The sequence below is a fragment of the Drosophila serrata genome, unplaced genomic scaffold, assembly GCF_035046125.1.
Source record: "Drosophila serrata isolate PLE 108 unplaced genomic scaffold, ASM3504612v1 contig_382, whole genome shotgun sequence".
Classification (NCBI taxonomy): domain Eukaryota; kingdom Metazoa; phylum Arthropoda; class Insecta; order Diptera; family Drosophilidae; genus Drosophila; species Drosophila serrata.
In genome coordinates, this window is record NW_028257280.1 from 5,526,031 (window position 1) to 5,544,154 (window position 18,124).

The 18,124-nt window shown below is 39.6% G+C and overlaps 5 protein-coding genes and 1 pseudogene across 5 annotated transcripts; 5 read left to right on the top strand and 1 right to left on the bottom strand.

The window, feature by feature from the left end:
- Positions 1 to 6: 6 nt before the first annotated feature.
- LOC110186875 (prolyl 4-hydroxylase subunit alpha-1) lies at positions 7 to 2,559 on the top strand. The gene is made up of 6 exons (XM_086840681.1): positions 7 to 503; positions 573 to 763; positions 825 to 982; positions 1,264 to 1,716; positions 1,789 to 1,987; positions 2,537 to 2,559. Exons 1-6 carry the CDS (start codon positions 7 to 9, stop codon positions 2,557 to 2,559), a joined length of 1,521 nt encoding a protein of 506 aa, XP_086696807.1.
- A 2,346-nt stretch (positions 2,560 to 4,905) lies between these two features.
- Positions 4,906 to 6,664, top strand: LOC147642581 (prolyl 4-hydroxylase subunit alpha-2-like). The gene is made up of 3 exons (XM_086839903.1): positions 4,906 to 5,210; positions 6,256 to 6,410; positions 6,513 to 6,664. The coding sequence occupies exons 1-3, from the start codon at positions 5,032 to 5,034 to the stop codon at positions 6,662 to 6,664; spliced, it is 486 nt and encodes a 161-aa protein (XP_086696029.1). The 5' UTR covers positions 4,906 to 5,031.
- A 565-nt stretch (positions 6,665 to 7,229) lies between these two features.
- On the top strand, positions 7,230 to 7,690 carry LOC147642582 (prolyl 4-hydroxylase subunit alpha-1-like; annotated as a pseudogene).
- Positions 7,691 to 7,971: 281 nt separating this feature from the next.
- Positions 7,972 to 9,307, top strand: LOC110186675 (prolyl 4-hydroxylase subunit alpha-2). Its single transcript, XM_086840683.1, has 3 exons — positions 7,972 to 8,481; positions 8,538 to 8,703; positions 9,185 to 9,307. The coding sequence occupies exons 1-3, from the start codon at positions 8,149 to 8,151 to the stop codon at positions 9,283 to 9,285; spliced, it is 600 nt and encodes a 199-aa protein (XP_086696809.1). The 5' UTR covers positions 7,972 to 8,148; the 3' UTR covers positions 9,286 to 9,307.
- A 1,001-nt stretch (positions 9,308 to 10,308) lies between these two features.
- On the top strand, positions 10,309 to 15,808 carry PH4alphaMP (prolyl-4-hydroxylase-alpha MP). Its single transcript, XM_020955941.2, has 6 exons — positions 10,309 to 10,572; positions 13,057 to 13,211; positions 13,265 to 13,421; positions 14,195 to 15,047; positions 15,103 to 15,268; positions 15,325 to 15,808. The coding sequence occupies exons 1-6, from the start codon at positions 10,397 to 10,399 to the stop codon at positions 15,423 to 15,425; spliced, it is 1,608 nt and encodes a 535-aa protein (XP_020811600.2). The 5' UTR covers positions 10,309 to 10,396; the 3' UTR covers positions 15,426 to 15,808.
- Positions 15,490 to 17,832, bottom strand: PH4alphaSG2 (prolyl-4-hydroxylase-alpha SG2). The gene is made up of 5 exons (XM_086839904.1): positions 17,645 to 17,832; positions 17,426 to 17,589; positions 16,387 to 17,369; positions 16,165 to 16,330; positions 15,490 to 15,590 (listed from the first exon to the last, which is right to left on the bottom strand). The coding sequence occupies exons 1-5, from the start codon at positions 17,830 to 17,832 to the stop codon at positions 15,490 to 15,492; spliced, it is 1,602 nt and encodes a 533-aa protein (XP_086696030.1).
- Positions 17,833 to 18,124: the final 292 nt, after the last annotated feature.

Sequence of the window (18,124 nt, forward strand, 5' to 3'; positions counted from 1 at the left end):
GTAATTATGCAAATGACCACGCTTGCGGGTTTCTTATGGCTCTTTCATTTGCTGCTTTTGAGTTCTTTTGCTGAAGCTAATTTTGCCAGGGGAGAAGAGCAACTGGAGGCTCTTCTGGACACGGAGACTCACCTCATTGATGAACTACGTGACTATATAGATAGGCTGGAGCTTCAGCTAGAGGAGATTCGCAAAGAGACGGCGGAGATTGAAAAGATTCACATCCAAGTGGCCGCTGATGGAGTGGAGGAGCACATGGGCAATCCACTCAATGTGCTACGCATTCTGAAGAGATTTGAGAGTGTGTGGCCCAAGTTGGAGCAGCAAGCCAATGCCACATTCCAGCTGGTTCCAGGAGAGGGACTCCTTTCCGGTAGAGACCTCACCCTGCCCACTGAGGAGGAGTACGAGGAGTCACTCAGCCACCTGCTGCACCTTCAGTCGGTCTACGACCTGGAACCTGCAAGTCTCTCCCTGGGAGTAGTCAATGGCCTGAAGCTGGGGTAAAGAAAATTAAAATGCCAGATTATCCAACATTACAAAGCAATCAAAAATTGTTTGCATACTTATAGCTCCGCCATGTCCTGGGGCGACTGCCTAGAACTGGCTCGTAAGGCGGACTTCTCGGTGGCTCGGTTTTGGCTAGAAACTGCTCGGGACAAGTTGCCCGGGCCCAATGAAAACTCCACAGAGTTGCAGAGGGAGCGGGAACGAGGACAAGTCACGATTCTGGAAACAACACTGAATATGGAATACCGTGCTGGTGGGTTTTATCCCTAGATGAAACGAAAATTCCCTAGGACTAATTCAAGCTACTCTCGTAGGCGAACTTTCCCGAGCCCTGGCAGCAGCCGAGGAGCTCATCCTGTTGCGGCCCAAGGACAAAGGTTTACAGAAGGCCAAAGAAAAGATTGAGCAGACCTTGGCCAATAAGGAATTGCCCAAGGGCAAAAGACGAAAGTCGAAAAGGACAAAGACACAAGTAAGTGGGTACTAAAGTTTCAGCGTAAGAAATCTGAGCCGTGAAATGAAAAATATTCGAAAGCCTGAGGTGATGCCATCCCAAGGAATAATAGAAATTAAAGAAGTCAAAGCTTAAATGCCCTGAATTTCTATAATAATTTTGTATAATAACTTTTATGCTTCAAGCTTTTTAACATATAATTTATACCCTTAATGAAGTGAATAGAAATAAATCTTTCAACAAAATGTTAATAGAAATATCTTGTAACCACCCACCTTTACCTCCTATTTTTGCCACAGAAAGCCAAGACAGACGAGCAGCAGCTCATAGAAGAGCTCTGCCGTGGGGCAGCCCATGAAGCCACCTCCGGGAGTCGCCTCCACCAGTGCCATCTGGCTAAGAATACTCCCTGGACACTCTTGCAGCCTCAAAAGTTAGAACCCCTGAGCTCCAACCCTCACATAGTTCTCCATCACGATGTTTTGACCACAAAGCAAACTGATCAATTGCTGGAACTCATGGACGAAGATGAAGAGAATGTTTCAAGCCGAGATGGCAGTTATCAACCCATGCAGTTAACCAAGTTGGCGCAAAAGAAGATGAGGATTGTTTACCAGAGGCTACATCTAAGTCACAAGCTCTGGGAATCATCGAGTCCCTGGCAGGGACGTCGCCATGGCCACGGGCACACCAGCGAGCTGGAGAAGGACTCTGAACTTGGTCGTGGTCATGCGGCACGTGGCATGCTAAGCGTACGTGGTTTTCGCCAAACCTTCGCCTAATTAATTGACTAATGTGTCGCTAATTAAACTCCGTGGCTCCAGTTGCAGGCACCCGGAATGGGCGGCGCCGTGGTCTTTCCCCAACTGGAGCTCGGCGTGAATGTCCCACGTGGCGCCCTGCTGCTGTGGCACACACGCACCGCCGGCGGTTTGGGATTGGGATCCGCATCCGGACATGGCTTCGAGTGGGACTACCGCAGTCGCCAGGCAGTCTGTCCCGTGCTCCTCGGTGCACAGTTGTGTAAGTATCGATGCGGAGAGAGAGAGAGCGCGTGCCGGGATTCAGTTTTGTGGCCCAAAGCCACTTCTCATATCCCACGTCATGGTTGTCATACGAACGTGTCCCAGGGATACCGTGTTTTAGGAGAGAAGAAAAAAAAGTGGGGTATATTCGATTTAATTATATTACGATTTGTTCATAAAATAAGTAAGATAAGCTAAGGATGTCGAGAACTAAATAGGCAAATATTAGTTAGAACATCAAAGTATTTATAAAACCTAGGCAAAAACTTAACTAAAATAATTTTATAGATGGAGTAAAAAGGAAAGAATTTTAGTTGAATTTCTTATCTAGGTTTTGAAAGTTGATTTCGGGGAATTCCATATTTAATTAAAAATGTTTTACAATTGTTTTCCAACTTAGCTTTGATCCAAAATTAGTTACTATATAGGCTATATAGAATTAAATATAAAATAAGAATGTATTCCTAGCCTAGGGTATCTCGTAGTTGATAACCACTCTACCATCGTATTAATTTCCATTTTTTATTCATCTCAATTTCGAATGCAGCCGCGTGGACAGGACTCAGTTGACAGGACTCGAGCGAGGCGGAAGGACTCCGTAGATTTGCCGATGCGTGTTACATATGCATTAATTGCCGCCGAGGGGGGAGACGTGAATAAAGTTGACCTTGTCATTTGATTAAAAATCAGCTATTTTATTACGCTGCCGCGTTATTATAATTGCGTTTTTGCCACTCGGGAGCTGGGAGTGGTCGGTGTGAATGGGTTGGACAAACAAAAGCCAGAATGGGAGGCATTTCGGCTTGAATGGGCTCCATAATTGCAGGCCATCAGCGGTAGATACCTATTTATGGTACGGTATTGTAACTTTAGTCAGAATTTAAAACAAAGTGAAGAAGTCATTTCCGACCCTATAAATCATATATATTCTTGATTAGAATCGATAGGTGAGTCAATGTAGCCATGTATGGTTAAAAAAAAAATTTCGAAAAATTTTCAAAATTTGAAAAAATGATAAGGGGTTATCGTTAAAATTGTCAAAAATCGACAAAAATTAATATTTTAAACAGAGAATGCAGATTTGTTAACCTAACAAAAACTAAGATAGAAAAGCTTTCCGAATTGAAATTAATGCATTTTTGACATTTAAAAAATTTATTTATCTGTAAAATGGTCATAAAAAAATCGAGACAAATAACATTTCAAGGAATACAAATATTTTAAGTAAGTTACGATTAATTTCAAATACGATCCTGTAATTCAATTGCAAACTGCAAGAGTATATAAACTTCGACTTCCTGAAGTTACTTACCTTTCCTGTCTGATTTTGGTTTGTTTATTTTTCCTGTTTTTCTCTCCGTTCTTTTTTGTTGTTAAGAGGAAACCACAAACTGAGTCAAACACTACACGGGCCATAAAACAAGTGAGCGCTGCCGGCCTGGCCTGGCCGCCTGTTGAAGTCGGTAAATCAGCAAAGATTGCGAATCAAAACAATGTGAGTTATGGTTGAAGTGGCGCAGCGCTCATTAACAAATCATTGCTCCAAATTGGAGACCCAAGGGGGATAGGTATCAGATCGGATCGGAATCGGAATCGATATAGTATCCATAAACATAAACAATGGCCTGTCAATACGCAGCTTGAAGTCCATAAACCAATATGAAATGTCGCGCAGCGAATTGGAAATGTTAATTGGCCATCAAGTTTCCAATTTTCGATGTGTTTTCCAACATTGGTTCAAGAAAATCTGATTAGTTTTAATAATATTTATCGAATTTATATTTATTTTAACTTCATAAGGTATTCAAATATATTTTCGATGTCGAAAACTTAAAGATATTATTGTAAAACAAAAAAGGAAACTTACTTCGGAAGCCGATATTTCTATATTCTATATATAGAGTCAAATTGGAAATCAAATACAAATAAGTTTTAAATATTACAAATAATATATAATAATATATTTAATAATAAAATAATATTGAAATTTTTCCGAAAATTCAAAATTTTAAAAACTCATAACTCAGCCAAAAATGCATTAATTTTAATTCAGAAAGCTTTCTTAAGTTAGTTTTTGTTAGGTTAACAAATCTGCATACTCAGTTTAAAATATTAATTTTTGCCGATTTTTGACAATTTTAACGATGTAACCCCTTCTAAAATTTGGAAAAAATTGCAAAAATTGAATTCCTCCCAGACATGTCTAGATCGATTCAGCTATCGATGCTGATGAAGAATATATATGATTTATAGGGTCGGAAATGACTTCTTTACTTAGTTTTAAGCTTCTGACTAAAATTATAATACCCTTGCAAGGGTATAAATATTGCAACAATATTTATTTTTAATTAATAATAAATTGCAGATAAGCCTTGGGTGTTCTATGAATCTCCACGCATTTTTTTAAATATTTTAAACCATATATAAATGCCATCTCTGCCTGCTCATACTCGAACTGCAGTCTTAAATATCAAACAGTTAACTGCCAATTAGCCCGTATTAATATGCTCGTCTGCTCTAAGCCAATCCGTCCAAAGACAATAGCCGGGGCAATCCGATTTTGACTCCAATTCCGATTCTGATTCTAAGCCCGAATCGAATTTAGAATTCGAAATGAGCTCGGCTCGATAAGCATCAGTAAATCAGCGCAAAACAAGCCATAAAACACGCCCGGCACCGAGAAACCCGTACGGATGGGGGCTCCTCTCTGCGTCTGAACTTGCACAGAACTGGCTAATAAAACAGTTTTCTTCAAATCATAGACCAACACCGCCAACTAGTTTCATCTCCGCGCTGTGACTTTGCACACGCGAAATTAATTCTCAACGCAAACGCCGCCGGTTTCTGGTGCTCCGTCTCTCCGGGATGTCTCTGAGATTTCTGAGATCGACCGGTGACATTATGATCCACCAAATCAGTTCGCCTCGAGACGTGGCCAGCGGCGGACATAGAGGTCTCAAGAGCATAAAGGATTATATTAGATACAGAAAGGATTTCTACAGAGATAACTAATAATATAATAGGAGGGGAGAGTAAAGAGCCATGTGGAAACATATTCTAGTCCTGGGACTGGTGTCCTGCCTTGGTCGGGACTCATTGGCCTCGGATTACTTTTCCTCCATCACGGGACTTAGAAGAACTTTTAACACAGAGGAGTATCTCATCAAGGAACTGAGGTCCATGGTTAATGGAGTCAGGACATCATTGCAGCAGTTGGAAGGGTGAGTGAAGTGAAGAAATCTAAATAATAAGGATAAACATAACTCCAAATGAATGATAAAATAGGTAAAGCCAACGAAATATTTTCATACGATACACTATTAAATTATTCATTTAGCATAACTTTGTGCTAAACTTAACAGTACATTAAAGTTTATGTGAACTATATAGCAATATCTTCTAATATAAGAAGCTTCACATCTGTCTCTCAGTATTCTGAAAATGATTAATGGAATTTTAAGTGGCTTAATCTACTTGAGACTGCAGGTAACCGGTATAAATTTTATGGAATCAAAGTCTGAAGACAAATAGGAATCTCATTATCGTGCCAATTAAGTCTTTTGTGATTTTCTGATTGATATGTAGTCATAAAAATGAGCATTTAGATAAAGAAATACAGTTTAAAATATATTAAGATCCATTTGGTGGTAGCAATCTTAAAATTATATATTTATTACTAGAGGATATTAAGAAGTCGAATCTTAGATCACAGGAACTATTGATAGTTTTTTGTCAGATCACGATATTTGAAACAATGCTAATTTAATTACAACCCATTGTCGTTAGCAAATCCATTAATGTGTTTTTTTATGACCCTTTCGAGAACTAGTTTATATAGTCAGATGGACACACGAGGTGCCAGACTTTATGTCTACTTTCGATGTGTGAACATGTTATGCTTTTGGTCTCAAATTGGTTTTCTATCATGAAAGGCCATCTGTCATTAATCTTTTGGAATAGTTAGAACATTATCCACTATCTATCGATGCAAACTTTATTATTTCTTGATCAGCGATCTTCTTATTGATTCCTAAGCTGGTGTTCATGGCATTTCGCTTTCGTTTTATGCCATTTCGCTGGCGGTTTTGTTATCGCTGCGATCGTAAAAACTATTATGAATATAGAATCACACATAAATTAGAATTAATTAAGCCGAAATACTAGTATGCGCATGCAAAGTCAACTCCTATGACGACACAATGCTAATAAATCGGTTAAACTGGTAGGCGGCACTAAACTCTAATCCGAAACTCGTTCAATTCGCAGTGAGTTGTCCTCCATCGAACAGGAGCACTCCCTGGCAGCATCCGATACGGAGAATTACCTGACCAATCCGGTGAATGTTTACCGGCTGATGAAGCGCCTTCACACGGACTGGTTCCTTACCGAAGGACGAGTTCAACAGATTTCCGAGGATCTGGGTGAGTTTGAACGAATCAGGAAATGTAAATAATAATTTTGGTTTCCTTACAAAAATCCAAAAATTTCTAGTTTTATCAATGATTTCTCCTACTCCTCGACAGCCTTCAATGCCACCAAAGGATATGGCTTGAGCTTTCCCAGCCAGGAAGATGTGGAGGGCGCTGCCCTGGCTTTGGTTCGCCTGCAGAGCACCTACAAGCTGGATGTGGCCCAGGTGGCTGCTGGCATTCTGAATGGCGTCAAATATGGGTGAGAATAAATCCGGAAAAAGGGGAAATGGAAAACGGGTAACGGTATGGCGGAAGCGAATAAGCAATAACCAGCCAGGCTTAAAATATAGAGCTATATGTCCTCTAATCCGGGCCAAACGAGGTTTTACCCTGCCTCAATTGATCCCAATCGAATTTACTATATTTTATTTAAAGGGTATCGGTGACGTATACTTAATATGCATCAATATTATTTATGTTTATTAAAGTTTATAGATAAAGGAAATAAAAGTTGCTCTAAAACTACTTCCGTTAAATAGCTTTTGTTTTCCTTTTCTTAAAAACTTAAATACACATAAATAATTTGGATACATATTAAGTATACGCCACCGTCACCCAATAAACTTATGCAATTTATGTCTAACGGTAATTAACATAATTTATAAACATAAACGTCATAGACTGCTCTAATATTTGCACTAAGAATAGTATATATATTTAAATTACAGAATTTTTATATGAAAATAAAAACTTTGTACATATTTCAGTGTATTTTTATGGTCGATAACATCTACTCTAACTTTGGCAGCCTTTATTTTTAGCTCGGACATGAGTTGGCAGGATTGCTTCGAGCTGGGTCAACAACTCTTTGAAATGGAGGACTACAACAACACCAGGATATGGCTAAGGGAATCCATGGACCGACTGCGACGACACAGTAGCTCCGCCCCACAGTCACACCCCCGCCGGACCGGATACGGAGACCCTCAATAAAATGGAGGCGACAGCCAAGAGTTTGTTCCAACTGGGTGAGCAGTCAAACTGGGGCAATATTCGTTTTAGCCTTTACAAAAAGAAAAAAAAAAACCAATACTCACTTAACATGATGTTTAGGTGACTTTGATACGGCCTACGAGCTCAGCCAACGAGTGCTCCAATTCGATCCCAAACGGATCCGGAACTGGCACCTGGGCGACAAGGGAGCAGCACCACCCACGGAGGACTCCGAGGAGGCACTCCTGCCCAAGCACTCGGACTCTTATAGTGTAAGTTTAATATTCATTTATTAATGGAAAACTCCTATTTCTTCTTGACGAAAATGACTTGGCTAAAAAGCATAATAAATAATTCATAGTCTGTCCACTGGGCTCGTGCGAAACTGGTTGGAAATTTGAATCACAAATGGTTTACACTTTAGTTTGCAAACAAAAAAAAGAGAACACTTTAGAAATTATAGGCGTTAAAATGGTTTAGAAAATTGACAAAACAATATACAAAATACTTTAATTTTAGTTTATAAAAATACTCTAAATAAACCTGAAACTAATTATAATTATTATTATTTCCACAGCTGACCCACGAGTTTGCTCACTACGAGAAGGTGTGCCGAGGCGAGGTTAATCCCAGTCCTCGCCAGGAGCGCAGTTTGCGATGTAGGTTAAGCCAAGGACACCATCCTTACCGACTGCTGGCTCCGCTGAAGCTGGAGGAGCACAGCCTGGATCCCTATGTGGTTACCTTTCACGACATGCTGAGTCCTCAGAAGATCACTGGACTACGAGAAATGGCCGTGCCCAGAATGCGTAGATCCACTGTGAATCCCCTGCCCGGAGGACAGAATAAGAAATCCTCATTCCGGGTGAGCAAGAACGCCTGGCTGGAGTACGAGTCCCATGAAACCATGGTTGGAATGCTCAGAGATCTGAGAGAGGCCACAGGATTGGACACCACCTTCTGTGAGCAGCTCCAAGTGGCCAACTACGGTGTGGGTGGTCACTATGAGCCACACTGGGACTTCTTTAGGGACCCCGATCATTATCCGGCGGAGGAGGGCAACCGCATCGCCACAGCCATATTTTATGTGAGTTGGAATTAGCCTAATCCTTTTGTATGATTTACTGAAAGTAATTATTTCAGCTCTCTGAGGTGGAGCAGGGCGGGGCCACTGCCTTTCCCTTCCTGGACTTTGCCGTGAAGCCTCAGCTGGGTAATGTCCTTTTTTGGTACAATCTACACAGGTCCTTGGACATGGACTATCGCACCAAACATGCCGGTTGTCCGGTGCTCAAAGGAAGCAAGTGGAGTAAGTGGTTTGGAGAAGGGATTACTAAGTGTGGCTTATTATGTTATTAGTGTTTGCTTATTTGGAAGAAGTTTAGCTGATTATTAATGTCTTTATATTTGGTCTCAATTCATTTATTTTCTTTAAGGAAAGAAGGTGAAGCAATTCTTGCTTATTTCTTTGAAATGAAAACTTTGATTGATTTGACTCAAATTACCTAATTCACTTGACTTTTATTTTGCTCATCAACTTCCTTTAATTCAATCAATAAAATGACCTATAAAATACAGTATTCACTTTACCATTTAAGTTGATTTAAAATCACAGAGAAATTAAGATAATTTTCCTTTCCTGACCAATTCGTTTAAGCCTCTTCAGTTAAGCTGCTTGTTAATTTGATTGTCAATTTAAGAGTGACGCGAATTAATCTCTCGTGTCAACTTCACCTGCTCTCTGGGTTAACCTTTGCAATTAACGCAATTATTCGGCTTGATCTTTGCAGTTGGCAACGTTTGGATTCACGAGGTGACGCAGACCTTTGCAAGACCCTGCGACGTTTTCCGGGATCATGAGGTCTCGCTGGAATACGAAATAATTAAATAAAGATTGTGATATTATTAAGATACTTTTTCGAGTCTGTTTTCTTGAGTTTGGTTACTTTGGGTGTCTTTGATTAAAGCAGAAGGAAATATAGTAGAGTTATAATAAGATATTGTAGTATAAAGTATCTTTACCTATTAATGTTTTTTGGGAAGATATAGAAAACCTTGAATAATTATTAATAGTATTTAGAAAGTATACGAAGTACTTTCATGAACAAATTAAAATATACCAAAACTTGGTAAATGTTGTACATAATTTATTTTTTAGTGTTTAAAACAAATTACAATACTATCGATTGTTAAAATATTAATAAAAATAAACTTTAAATAAACCTCAAATTTAAAATAAATTTGCTTATACAATTTAATTATACAAAATTTGACATAGATGAAAAGGTCCCACAACATACTCAGTGGGTTAACAGCTTGAGCTTTGAGTGCCTTTTTGGGACTCACTCAAAGATTCAAAACAAACTCGAAGCTTCACTTTAAGATGAGCTAAAAGCCAAAAAGCCAGTTGCGTATTCATTTGCCGGCATTTCATTCATTTGCATAAACAAGTTCACGGGCAAAGTTTTGAGCGGGCGATTTGAATATATTTGTGAATTCTGTGCTTGTGAAGTGACAACTGGTGCGAGCAGCAAAGTGAAAGTAATTAGCGAAGGAAAATTCAGTCTGCCGGCTGGGAAAGTTTTAGTTTTACTTTGTGTTATGATGCCAGAATAAATTCCAGGAATAATTGCCAGAACTTTGTGGGATATATAATATGACTTGACTATGTGTGAGTTTATTGAACCCACCTTCTCCGGTTGAGTACTCATTTTGCTGTATTGCCTATTCAGGCAGAACTCTGGCCCCCGAGGGCAGTTCTTTGACCAGAGTTACAGCTAAAAATGATTCGTTTGCTGACAACTGCTCGATCGACACCCGCAGCACTCACACGTTCCAAGCGCCTCGAGCTTTTTACTTTATTTTTTTGTATATTTTTTCTCGAGAAGATCGCTGGCAGATCTCCGATTTGGATTCAGTTTCTAACGAATCGCGGCGGCAAGAGCAAGCAAAGCCGCGAGTCGGGATTTGAAGTCCGGTGTCGTTTGTCGGTCAAGTGTGTGATGTTTTCCTTAAAGTGTGTCCTTTTTGTGTTGCTCCAGGCAGTGTCCTGTTCTTGGGGGGAGTTCTTTAGCTCCACCTCTGGCCTGGAGAAGCTATTCCAAACGGAGGTTGTGCTCCTGGAAGAGCTGCAGAATTATGTGAATGGAATTTATCAACATGCCGAAGCCTTGCAAAGGTGAGAGGAAATTAGAAGTGAAAATCGAAACTAATTTAATAAAGGATTCAATGGAATCTAAGACATTTGAAAAAGAAGCTTACAAAATAATAATCCAAAAAATACATTACTTTGAAATACTTATGACAGAAAATTTAGCAAAGCCTCTTTTAAGCAAACAATTGCATTTATACTTCGATTATTCTTACTATTAGTTTATTTATTTATTTTAATATAAATCTTATAGTTACTGAACTCTCAGGATTCTTTTATCTGTACTTTATACTAGACAAATTGTTAATGCAAATAACGAAACATTTACAAAGAAAAAAAATAGCTACACCTGCGAATTAGTGGCTAATATTATCAGTATTTAAAAATGGCAAGCTGGCAAAATTAATAAATCTTTTAAACAGGTTCCAAAAATAATGTTAAATAAAAGGTGAATAAACACATAAAAGAAAGAACAACAGCAGAAGAAATTCCAATATGAATGAAACACAAACTTAAGCAATAAAATTCCAATTAATATAAACTAAAGTCTGGTTTTTCAGATGTCAGAGTTAGAAGCCATATTAAAATGGAAAGTTTAAGTGGTTCTGACCAGGCCTACTAATCCCTAAGGCCTATTGGCCAAGTTTAATAAGATGCAAATGAGATTCTTATTTCGCAAATAATTTTGGAATTCGCAGAGATACAAGTCCAATAAATTTCCCATCGGCAAATATTTGTTTTCCAATTGTCTGTCCATCAGTCAAACCAAAAAATAATATAAAAAACAATTGACAGTCAGTTGTTGCCGTGACATCCGAATATGAATTTTTCATATCATATGCGTGGATGGAAAGCGCCCACGTTAGTTGGGAATTAATTGTCAGCTCGGTGGGCGATTGTTTATATTTATTTCTAATTTTTTGGCTAATGAAAGTGTGGAGGAGATTAAATTCTAGTTAACTAGTTAACTTCATTTAGCTTTTATTACAATTATGCAGATTTTTCAATGTTCTTCCCTTAGTTACCTGACCGGTTGCCGCTACCATAAAAAGTGAATGGCGAATAGACTTTATTATTACTGCCCAGCGATTTGTTTGCCGATTGTGGATCTGTTAATTCCCCAACAGATGCCATTTGTTTTGGTCTTTGGATACGATGCAATTTATTTTATGAACCGCTAATTTCTCCTTTTTCTGGGCTTGATTTATTCGCGCCGGTTATTATACTAATTAATGGCTCATATAAAGCACAAATCGTTGGGCAACATTTTGGCGGCATTGCCAAAGTGTGCATTTCATTATCTCTGTGACAATCGATTGCTACCACTGTCTAATATCGCCTTTCGGGATCTTTTAATCGATCCAGAGCTGGCTGGTTTATTTTTGTTTTTGTTAAGCTCATAAGTGTCATCGACTTGGCGGTTTCTAGAATTCTAATATATGGTGCAATCATGACTAAAGATATGCATATAGTATATGTTATTATACAGTAACTGTATACACGCGTTCTGGGCGGATATTTTGTTTATCATGAGCAAACCGGCAAACCGGATCGTGCAGTGTCTAATAATAATATATAATATATATAAAACCGTTAACCGAATTGTAAAGTATATAATTTATATAGCCCTGAGTCATCTGTCGGTGAAAACGGGTCTGATCTTATTTTGACCGTGTAAGAAACAATTGAGTTTCTCGCGGTGGCTCCTCTGAACTGAAATAATATAGATTTATTGGCCACAATTACCGGCACTTAATCATTGACACAATAAACCCACAGACAATAGAGTTGAGTTGAAATTAGCAGAGCCTCGCTTCTAGATTCAAATTATGGTTACGCTCCCGAACTTAATGACTTCTAAATGAGCCGCAAATGCAGGCGACAGGCGTGAAAATAAATTCGTTAATTATACAAAACAGGTAAACCGTCGATAACCCAGTGTTTTAAATACATACCTGGATATTTTTTAAATTTTTATCAAAATTTATTTCAGCATAATTCTGAAAAATGATCGCAATAAGCAGGTGCTTTCGATCACTGAGGATAAAGTTTGGATTTTGGCATAATGTTTAAATAAATATATTTAGAAGTCTTGGAAAACTTTAAGTATATCTAAGAACGCCTTACTTTACTTAAGTATATATTTATATAAATGTTACATTTGTACATTTTGTTAAACATTGTTATACAATTTCCCTAAGTGTACCTTAATTTATAACCTGCTTGCCATAAATATTAAAAGCTGCACACTCATTCGACAAATGTTGGGGACCCAACCTCTTTAATTTGTGGTGTTGCTAATAATTTGTCTTGAAATTTGTCGTTTTTAAGAGATTCCATTAATCGTTCTCCCTAGCTTAGGTTTCATTCTGATACTCATAGTATAAATACTAAATATAGTTGGACCAAACTAACCACTAAAATATATATGCAAATCCCTTTAGTTATGCTTGGTTTTGCTTGGTGATTATGAGTCTGATTAATGAGAACTCTGTTTACTTATGATCTTAGCGAGATCGATGCCATCCGTGTGGAGCATCAGAGTGCCGCCGATGGAATCGATGACTACCTCAACAATCCAGTGAACGCGTTCCGGTTGATTAAGCGCCTCCACAGCGATTGGGAGACCTTCGAGAGCAGCGTTGCCTCGGATTCGAGCAGAGCAGGTCAGTAGATTGTCGATTTTTGGAATAGAAAATTAATTAATCATATTTTTTAGACTATCTGGAAGCCATGTCGGGGCACAGGGCTAACCTGAGTTACCCCTCAGGCGATGATTTTTTGGGTTCCGCCATTGCCTTGACCAGACTCCAGCAAACCTATCAACTTGATGTGGCAGAGCTGGCCAGTGGCATTCTAAATGGCGTTAAATACGGGTGAGAATCAGTAGATCTATAAAAATCTTTCTAATCTCTTTAATAGGTGAAAATATAAAATCAATTGATAAATTTAAATACAAAACAGAACGGCGCAAAATGTATCACCCAAAATAGCCAATAAACCTGGCCACAACCACTTAACCCATATAATATTGTCTTCTTAATGGAACACCAGATAGAGTCATTAAAATCCTATAAACGAATTAAAAAACAAATAAAAAAATGAAGTGACAAGTTTTTGGATTCTGAATTTTACAGTGTATATATATATTTTTCAGAACTGAATGAATTATTTTGCGACCAACCTTATTCATAAAATTGTCACCACATTGTGTGGCATTGTGCACGTACTTAATTATTACATTTTGGAATTAACAAAGCAACTATCAATGTTCACTTCCGGTGGCCAGCTCATAATGTGAATTTTGAGTTGTCAAAATTGTATTAAAAGTAAAAATACAAAAGTGGAAGAGGAAGTGGCCTAATAAAGTGATGAGTTGTGTTATTGTTTGTTTTGTTTACTGTTGAAATTTAGCCTCAATGGTTTCTTGTTTTGATTACTCAAGTTGTTTATTGATTAATCATCTCTAAGAGGATTTATTTTGCAAGAAATTTGCATGTATTCAATGAACATATGCATAACAGCTTTCTATTGTGAAAACAAATTGGAACAATTGCAATCTTGAATATTTAATAGATTAGTTTTCAGAGCAACTTACATTATTAAACTTAATTCCACACTGTTATAATACTAATTTTCTAATTTCCAGCACTGCCATGTCCTGGCAGGATTGCTTTGTCCTGGGACAGCATCTGTATGCCCTGCGTGACTACAACCACACAGTGCCCTGGCTTCAGCAATCGATGCAGTTGCTCGGAGAGCAGACCTATGGCGAGGAGCCGGCCTCCCTGGACTTTATGGAGGCGGTGGTGGATTACCACCGAGAGATGGGTGCCCATGAGAGTGCTCTCGGCTTGGTGAACCATGTACTCTCCGTAGAGCCAGAGCAAAGGAGGCATCTCTTAGAGACCCGCCAGCAGTTGGAGCAGCTTATCACGGATGGAGACAAGAATGGACTGCTTCACCTCACAGCCCGACGTCCTGGAGATTACCACGCCTCCCGGGAGTTCCGCCTTTATGAGCAGGTGTGTCGCGGCGAACTGAAACCCCAACCTGCTGCCCAGCGAAATCTCAGGTGTCGCCTACGGAAAAGTCCCTCTAGTTACATACCCTTCAAGCTGGAGGAGCTGCATCTGGATCCCCTGGTTGTGCAAGTGCATCAGGTGGTCAGTGCCGAGGAAACGGATTTCCTGCAACGCACAGCCAGGCCAAGGATTAAGCGTTCCACTGTGTACTCCCTTAATGGCGGAGGATCTTCTGCCGCTGCTTTTCGTACCAGCCAGGGTGCCTCCTTCAATTATTCAAGGAACTCGGTTACTAAGCTCCTTAGCCAACAGTTGGGTGACTTCTCGGGTCTGGATATGGATTATGCCGAGGATCTTCAGGTGGCCAACTATGGCATAGGTGGTCACTACGAGCCGCATTGGGATACCTTTACCGAAAATCACGTATACGACGAGGGGGACTTTAAAGGAAACCGTATTGCAACGGGGATTTATTATGTAAGTTTATTTTAATTATTAATAAAATTATTATTAAATTTGTATTTTAATTCAGCTCTCGGATGTAGAGGCTGGTGGCGGCACTGCCTTTCCCTTCCTGCCCCTGCTAGTGACCCCTGAAAGGGGAAGTTTGCTTTTCTGGTACAATCTTCATCCCTCCGGAGACCATGATTATCGCACCAAGCATGCCGCCTGCCCTGTTCTCCAGGGTAGCAAGTGGAGTAAGTCTTTACACAGATCTAGAATAAAGGATTTCCTATAACTATATATTTTGCAGTTGCCAATGTTTGGATACGAGAACGCCATCAGGACAAAGTTAGACCCTGCGATCTCCAGCGTAACCATGAAATCTCATTGCATTACAGGGACTTTGACTGAAACACAAATCGAAAACCAACAAATCACTCACTAAATTAAGGTGTTAATTTATTTAAAAAAGCATTTAAAGCCAATCCCTGTAAGCCAGGGACTTGTAGCTATCGGAGGTGAGGTCGCAGGGTCGCCGGAACTCCTGGTAACCCGAATGTATCCAGATATTACCAACTGTAAGAGAAACACAAACGTGATAAATAAAATAATTTAGAACAAGAAAGGAAACTAAATTTGGAAAGTTGAAGATTATAAACCCTAGTATTTTGCAACGAAATTGATCATAACTAAGCTTTAAGTATTCGCATTCTTTGAATCAATATTTATATATATTTTATATGACCATTTTTTCGACAAATCAAACATTAAAAACTTCATAACTAAGGGAAAAATGCATTAATTTCAGTTCGGAAAGCTTTCCTATGTTAGTTATTGTTAGGTTAACAAATCTGCATACTCAGTTTAAAATAATATTTTTGGCCTATATTTGACAATTTTATAAAATTTTGAAATTTTGAACAAATTTTGAAAATTTTTGTTTTCAACCGGAGATGCCTAGATCAACTCAGCTGTTGATGCTGATCAAGAATATGTATGATTTATGGGGTCGAAAATGACTCCTTCACATTTTTGCAAGCTCCTCACTAAACAATAAGAAGAAATAAACAAAAAAAAAAGGAAAGTACCCTGCAAGGGTATAAGTATAAAAACAAATAAACTAAGAACAAGTAAATCTAGATCTACTTACTCCTCTTGGAACCCACAAGTACTGGGCAACCGGCATGCAAGGTTCGCACATCCACATCCAGGGAACGATGTAGATTGTGCCACATGACCATGGCTCCCTTGATAGGAGGCAGGAACACATTCAGCTTGGGGAATACAGTATAGCCTCCTTGTTCTACGTCTGAGAGCTAAACATCGAGAAGAAATCAGATGTAGCAGGATAATATATATACATTCCACTTACATAAAACATGCTGGTGGAGATGCGATCTCCTATATATTCCTTTGGCAGATTGAATTCAAAGTAATCCGTATGTGGCTCGTACTGACCACCAACACCATAGTTGGCCACCTGCATAAACTCTGCTCCGGCTATGTCCAGACCCGAAACGAATTGGATGATCCTACTGATGGAGCTCATCACCGGGCTTGTGTAGTTTAGCCAAGTTTGCTGACTGACCCTGAGATCTCTCACGGTTCTTACTCCACCAGTTCCAGCCACTGCGGATCGAACCATCTCCAGCTTGTCTGCCTCCTCGAAGATGGAGAAGATCTGCTCGGAGCTGAGCATTCCGTGGTAGACATTGATATCGGGATCCACATGCACTGGCTCTACTTGAAGGGGTGCCAGGGTATAGTAGGCGTGTCTCTTTCCATCGAGGAAGCACTTCAAGGGGTTACCAGTGCTCTCCTCGGGCACGCTTCTGCCCTGACACAACCTCGTGTAGTTGGCAGACCAAGACTGAGTCTTTTCCTTGAGATTCTTTGCCGGTTCTCTGTTCTCCAGATACTTTCGTGACTGCTGGGCAGTGTGATCGGGTTTTTGGGGATATTCTAGAATCCTATTGAGAAGATTCCCTGCTTTTATGGGATTACCCAACTCAAAGTTAGCCAAGGCGGCGTACTCCCGTATATCTGACATAAAGCGAGCGTGTTGCTGCTCATCCTTTTCTGGGTTTCCTCTGAGGATGATAAAAGCCTCTTGAAGCCACTCCAAGGAGCGTTGATAGTCACCCAGATCGAAGAGTTGTACTCCAATTTCATAGCATTCTCGCCATTGCAACACCGATTCGTACATGTAGCCACCAATGTCACCATCGGCCAAATGTGAGGTGGATAGATTGTAGACATTCTGCAATCTGGCCAAGCCTTTTACAGCTCCCTGAAGCTCCGAGTGATCCGGATAGCCCAAATCATGGGTTATGTCCTCCAGGAATTGACGGAACTCTGTGCATAAATCACATCTAAGAGGTAAGTTTATATTAAACAAATTAATAACCCACCTTCTTTGGGCTCATTTGTGATAATGGGAAGAAAGATCAATGCATCCCAGTCTTTAACAAGTCGTTTGATCAATCTAAAGGCATGCAAGGGATGACCCAGATACTCATCCAGGTGTTTCTGCTCCATGGCCCATTCATGCTCCTCTTTGAGTTGCTCCACATAGCTTAAAGGTAATCCAAATCAAATCCTATATCTTTGATAACTTTAAAGAGTAATACCTCATATATATCTCAAGTTTCAGCTGCTGCTGCTCCAAATACGAACGCGTGGCATTCAGTAGCTCATGTTCCACCTGTGCCAGATCCTGCATCTTATCCACCGATGAGTAGAACTCTCCTCGGACAGCTGTACTCCAAATTAGAAATGGCAAAGCTGCCACAACCCAGAACCAACTTTGATGTGCCATTTTTTGGGTAAGAGAGCACCGTAAACGACGACTGACTGATGGATACTGCCTTGGGCAGAGCATACCTCCCGCTTCCAAAGTATGATATTCCATTTAGGAACTGTCACGTATCCCAAAAAAACGCTGTGCAAACAAAGATGCCAGTCGCAGGCACACAGAAAGTGATGGAAACAAGTGCTGCCGCTGAGCAAACAACTCATTCACTCTCACTGGCATGCCCCACACTTAGAGAGACATGTGCAAATGGACAATTTTATAAAAATAACTTTTTGGTATATGGTATTTATTAAAC

Excerpts from the sequence above, each read along its gene's own strand:
- LOC147642581 (XM_086839903.1), top strand. The coding sequence starts at position 5,032 with ATGTGGAAACATATTCTAGTCCTGGGACTGGTGTCCTGCCTTGGTCGG. Across the intron at positions 5,211-6,255 it reads TCATTGCAGCAGTTGGAAGG|TGAGTTGTCCTCCATCGAAC; the intron begins GTGAGTGAAGTG and ends TTCAATTCGCAG. Across the intron at positions 6,411-6,512 it reads ACAGATTTCCGAGGATCTGG|CCTTCAATGCCACCAAAGGA; the intron begins GTGAGTTTGAAC and ends ACTCCTCGACAG.
- LOC110186875 (XM_086840681.1), top strand. The coding sequence starts at position 7 with ATGCAAATGACCACGCTTGCGGGTTTCTTATGGCTCTTTCATTTGCTG. Across the intron at positions 504-572 it reads GTCAATGGCCTGAAGCTGGG|CTCCGCCATGTCCTGGGGCG; the intron begins GTAAAGAAAATT and ends GCATACTTATAG. Across the intron at positions 983-1,263 it reads CGAAAAGGACAAAGACACAA|AAAGCCAAGACAGACGAGCA; the intron begins GTAAGTGGGTAC and ends TTTTTGCCACAG.
- PH4alphaMP (XM_020955941.2), top strand. The coding sequence starts at position 10,397 with ATGTTTTCCTTAAAGTGTGTCCTTTTTGTGTTGCTCCAGGCAGTGTCC. Across the intron at positions 10,573-13,056 it reads CATGCCGAAGCCTTGCAAAG|CGAGATCGATGCCATCCGTG; the intron begins GTGAGAGGAAAT and ends TTATGATCTTAG. Across the intron at positions 15,269-15,324 it reads TCTCCAGGGTAGCAAGTGGA|TTGCCAATGTTTGGATACGA; the intron begins GTAAGTCTTTAC and ends TATATTTTGCAG.
- PH4alphaSG2 (XM_086839904.1), bottom strand. The coding sequence starts at position 17,832 with ATGGCACATCAAAGTTGGTTCTGGGTTGTGGCAGCTTTGCCATTTCTA. Across the intron at positions 17,590-17,644 it reads AAACTTGAGATATATATGAG|CTATGTGGAGCAACTCAAAG; the intron begins GTATTACTCTTT and ends ATTACCTTTAAG. Across the intron at positions 16,331-16,386 it reads TCTCCACCAGCATGTTTTAT|CTCTCAGACGTAGAACAAGG; the intron begins GTAAGTGGAATG and ends CTCGATGTTTAG.
- LOC110186675 (XM_086840683.1), top strand. The coding sequence starts at position 8,149 with ATGCTGAGTCCTCAGAAGATCACTGGACTACGAGAAATGGCCGTGCCC. Across the intron at positions 8,482-8,537 it reads TCGCCACAGCCATATTTTAT|CTCTCTGAGGTGGAGCAGGG; the intron begins GTGAGTTGGAAT and ends TAATTATTTCAG. Across the intron at positions 8,704-9,184 it reads GCTCAAAGGAAGCAAGTGGA|TTGGCAACGTTTGGATTCAC; the intron begins GTAAGTGGTTTG and ends TGATCTTTGCAG.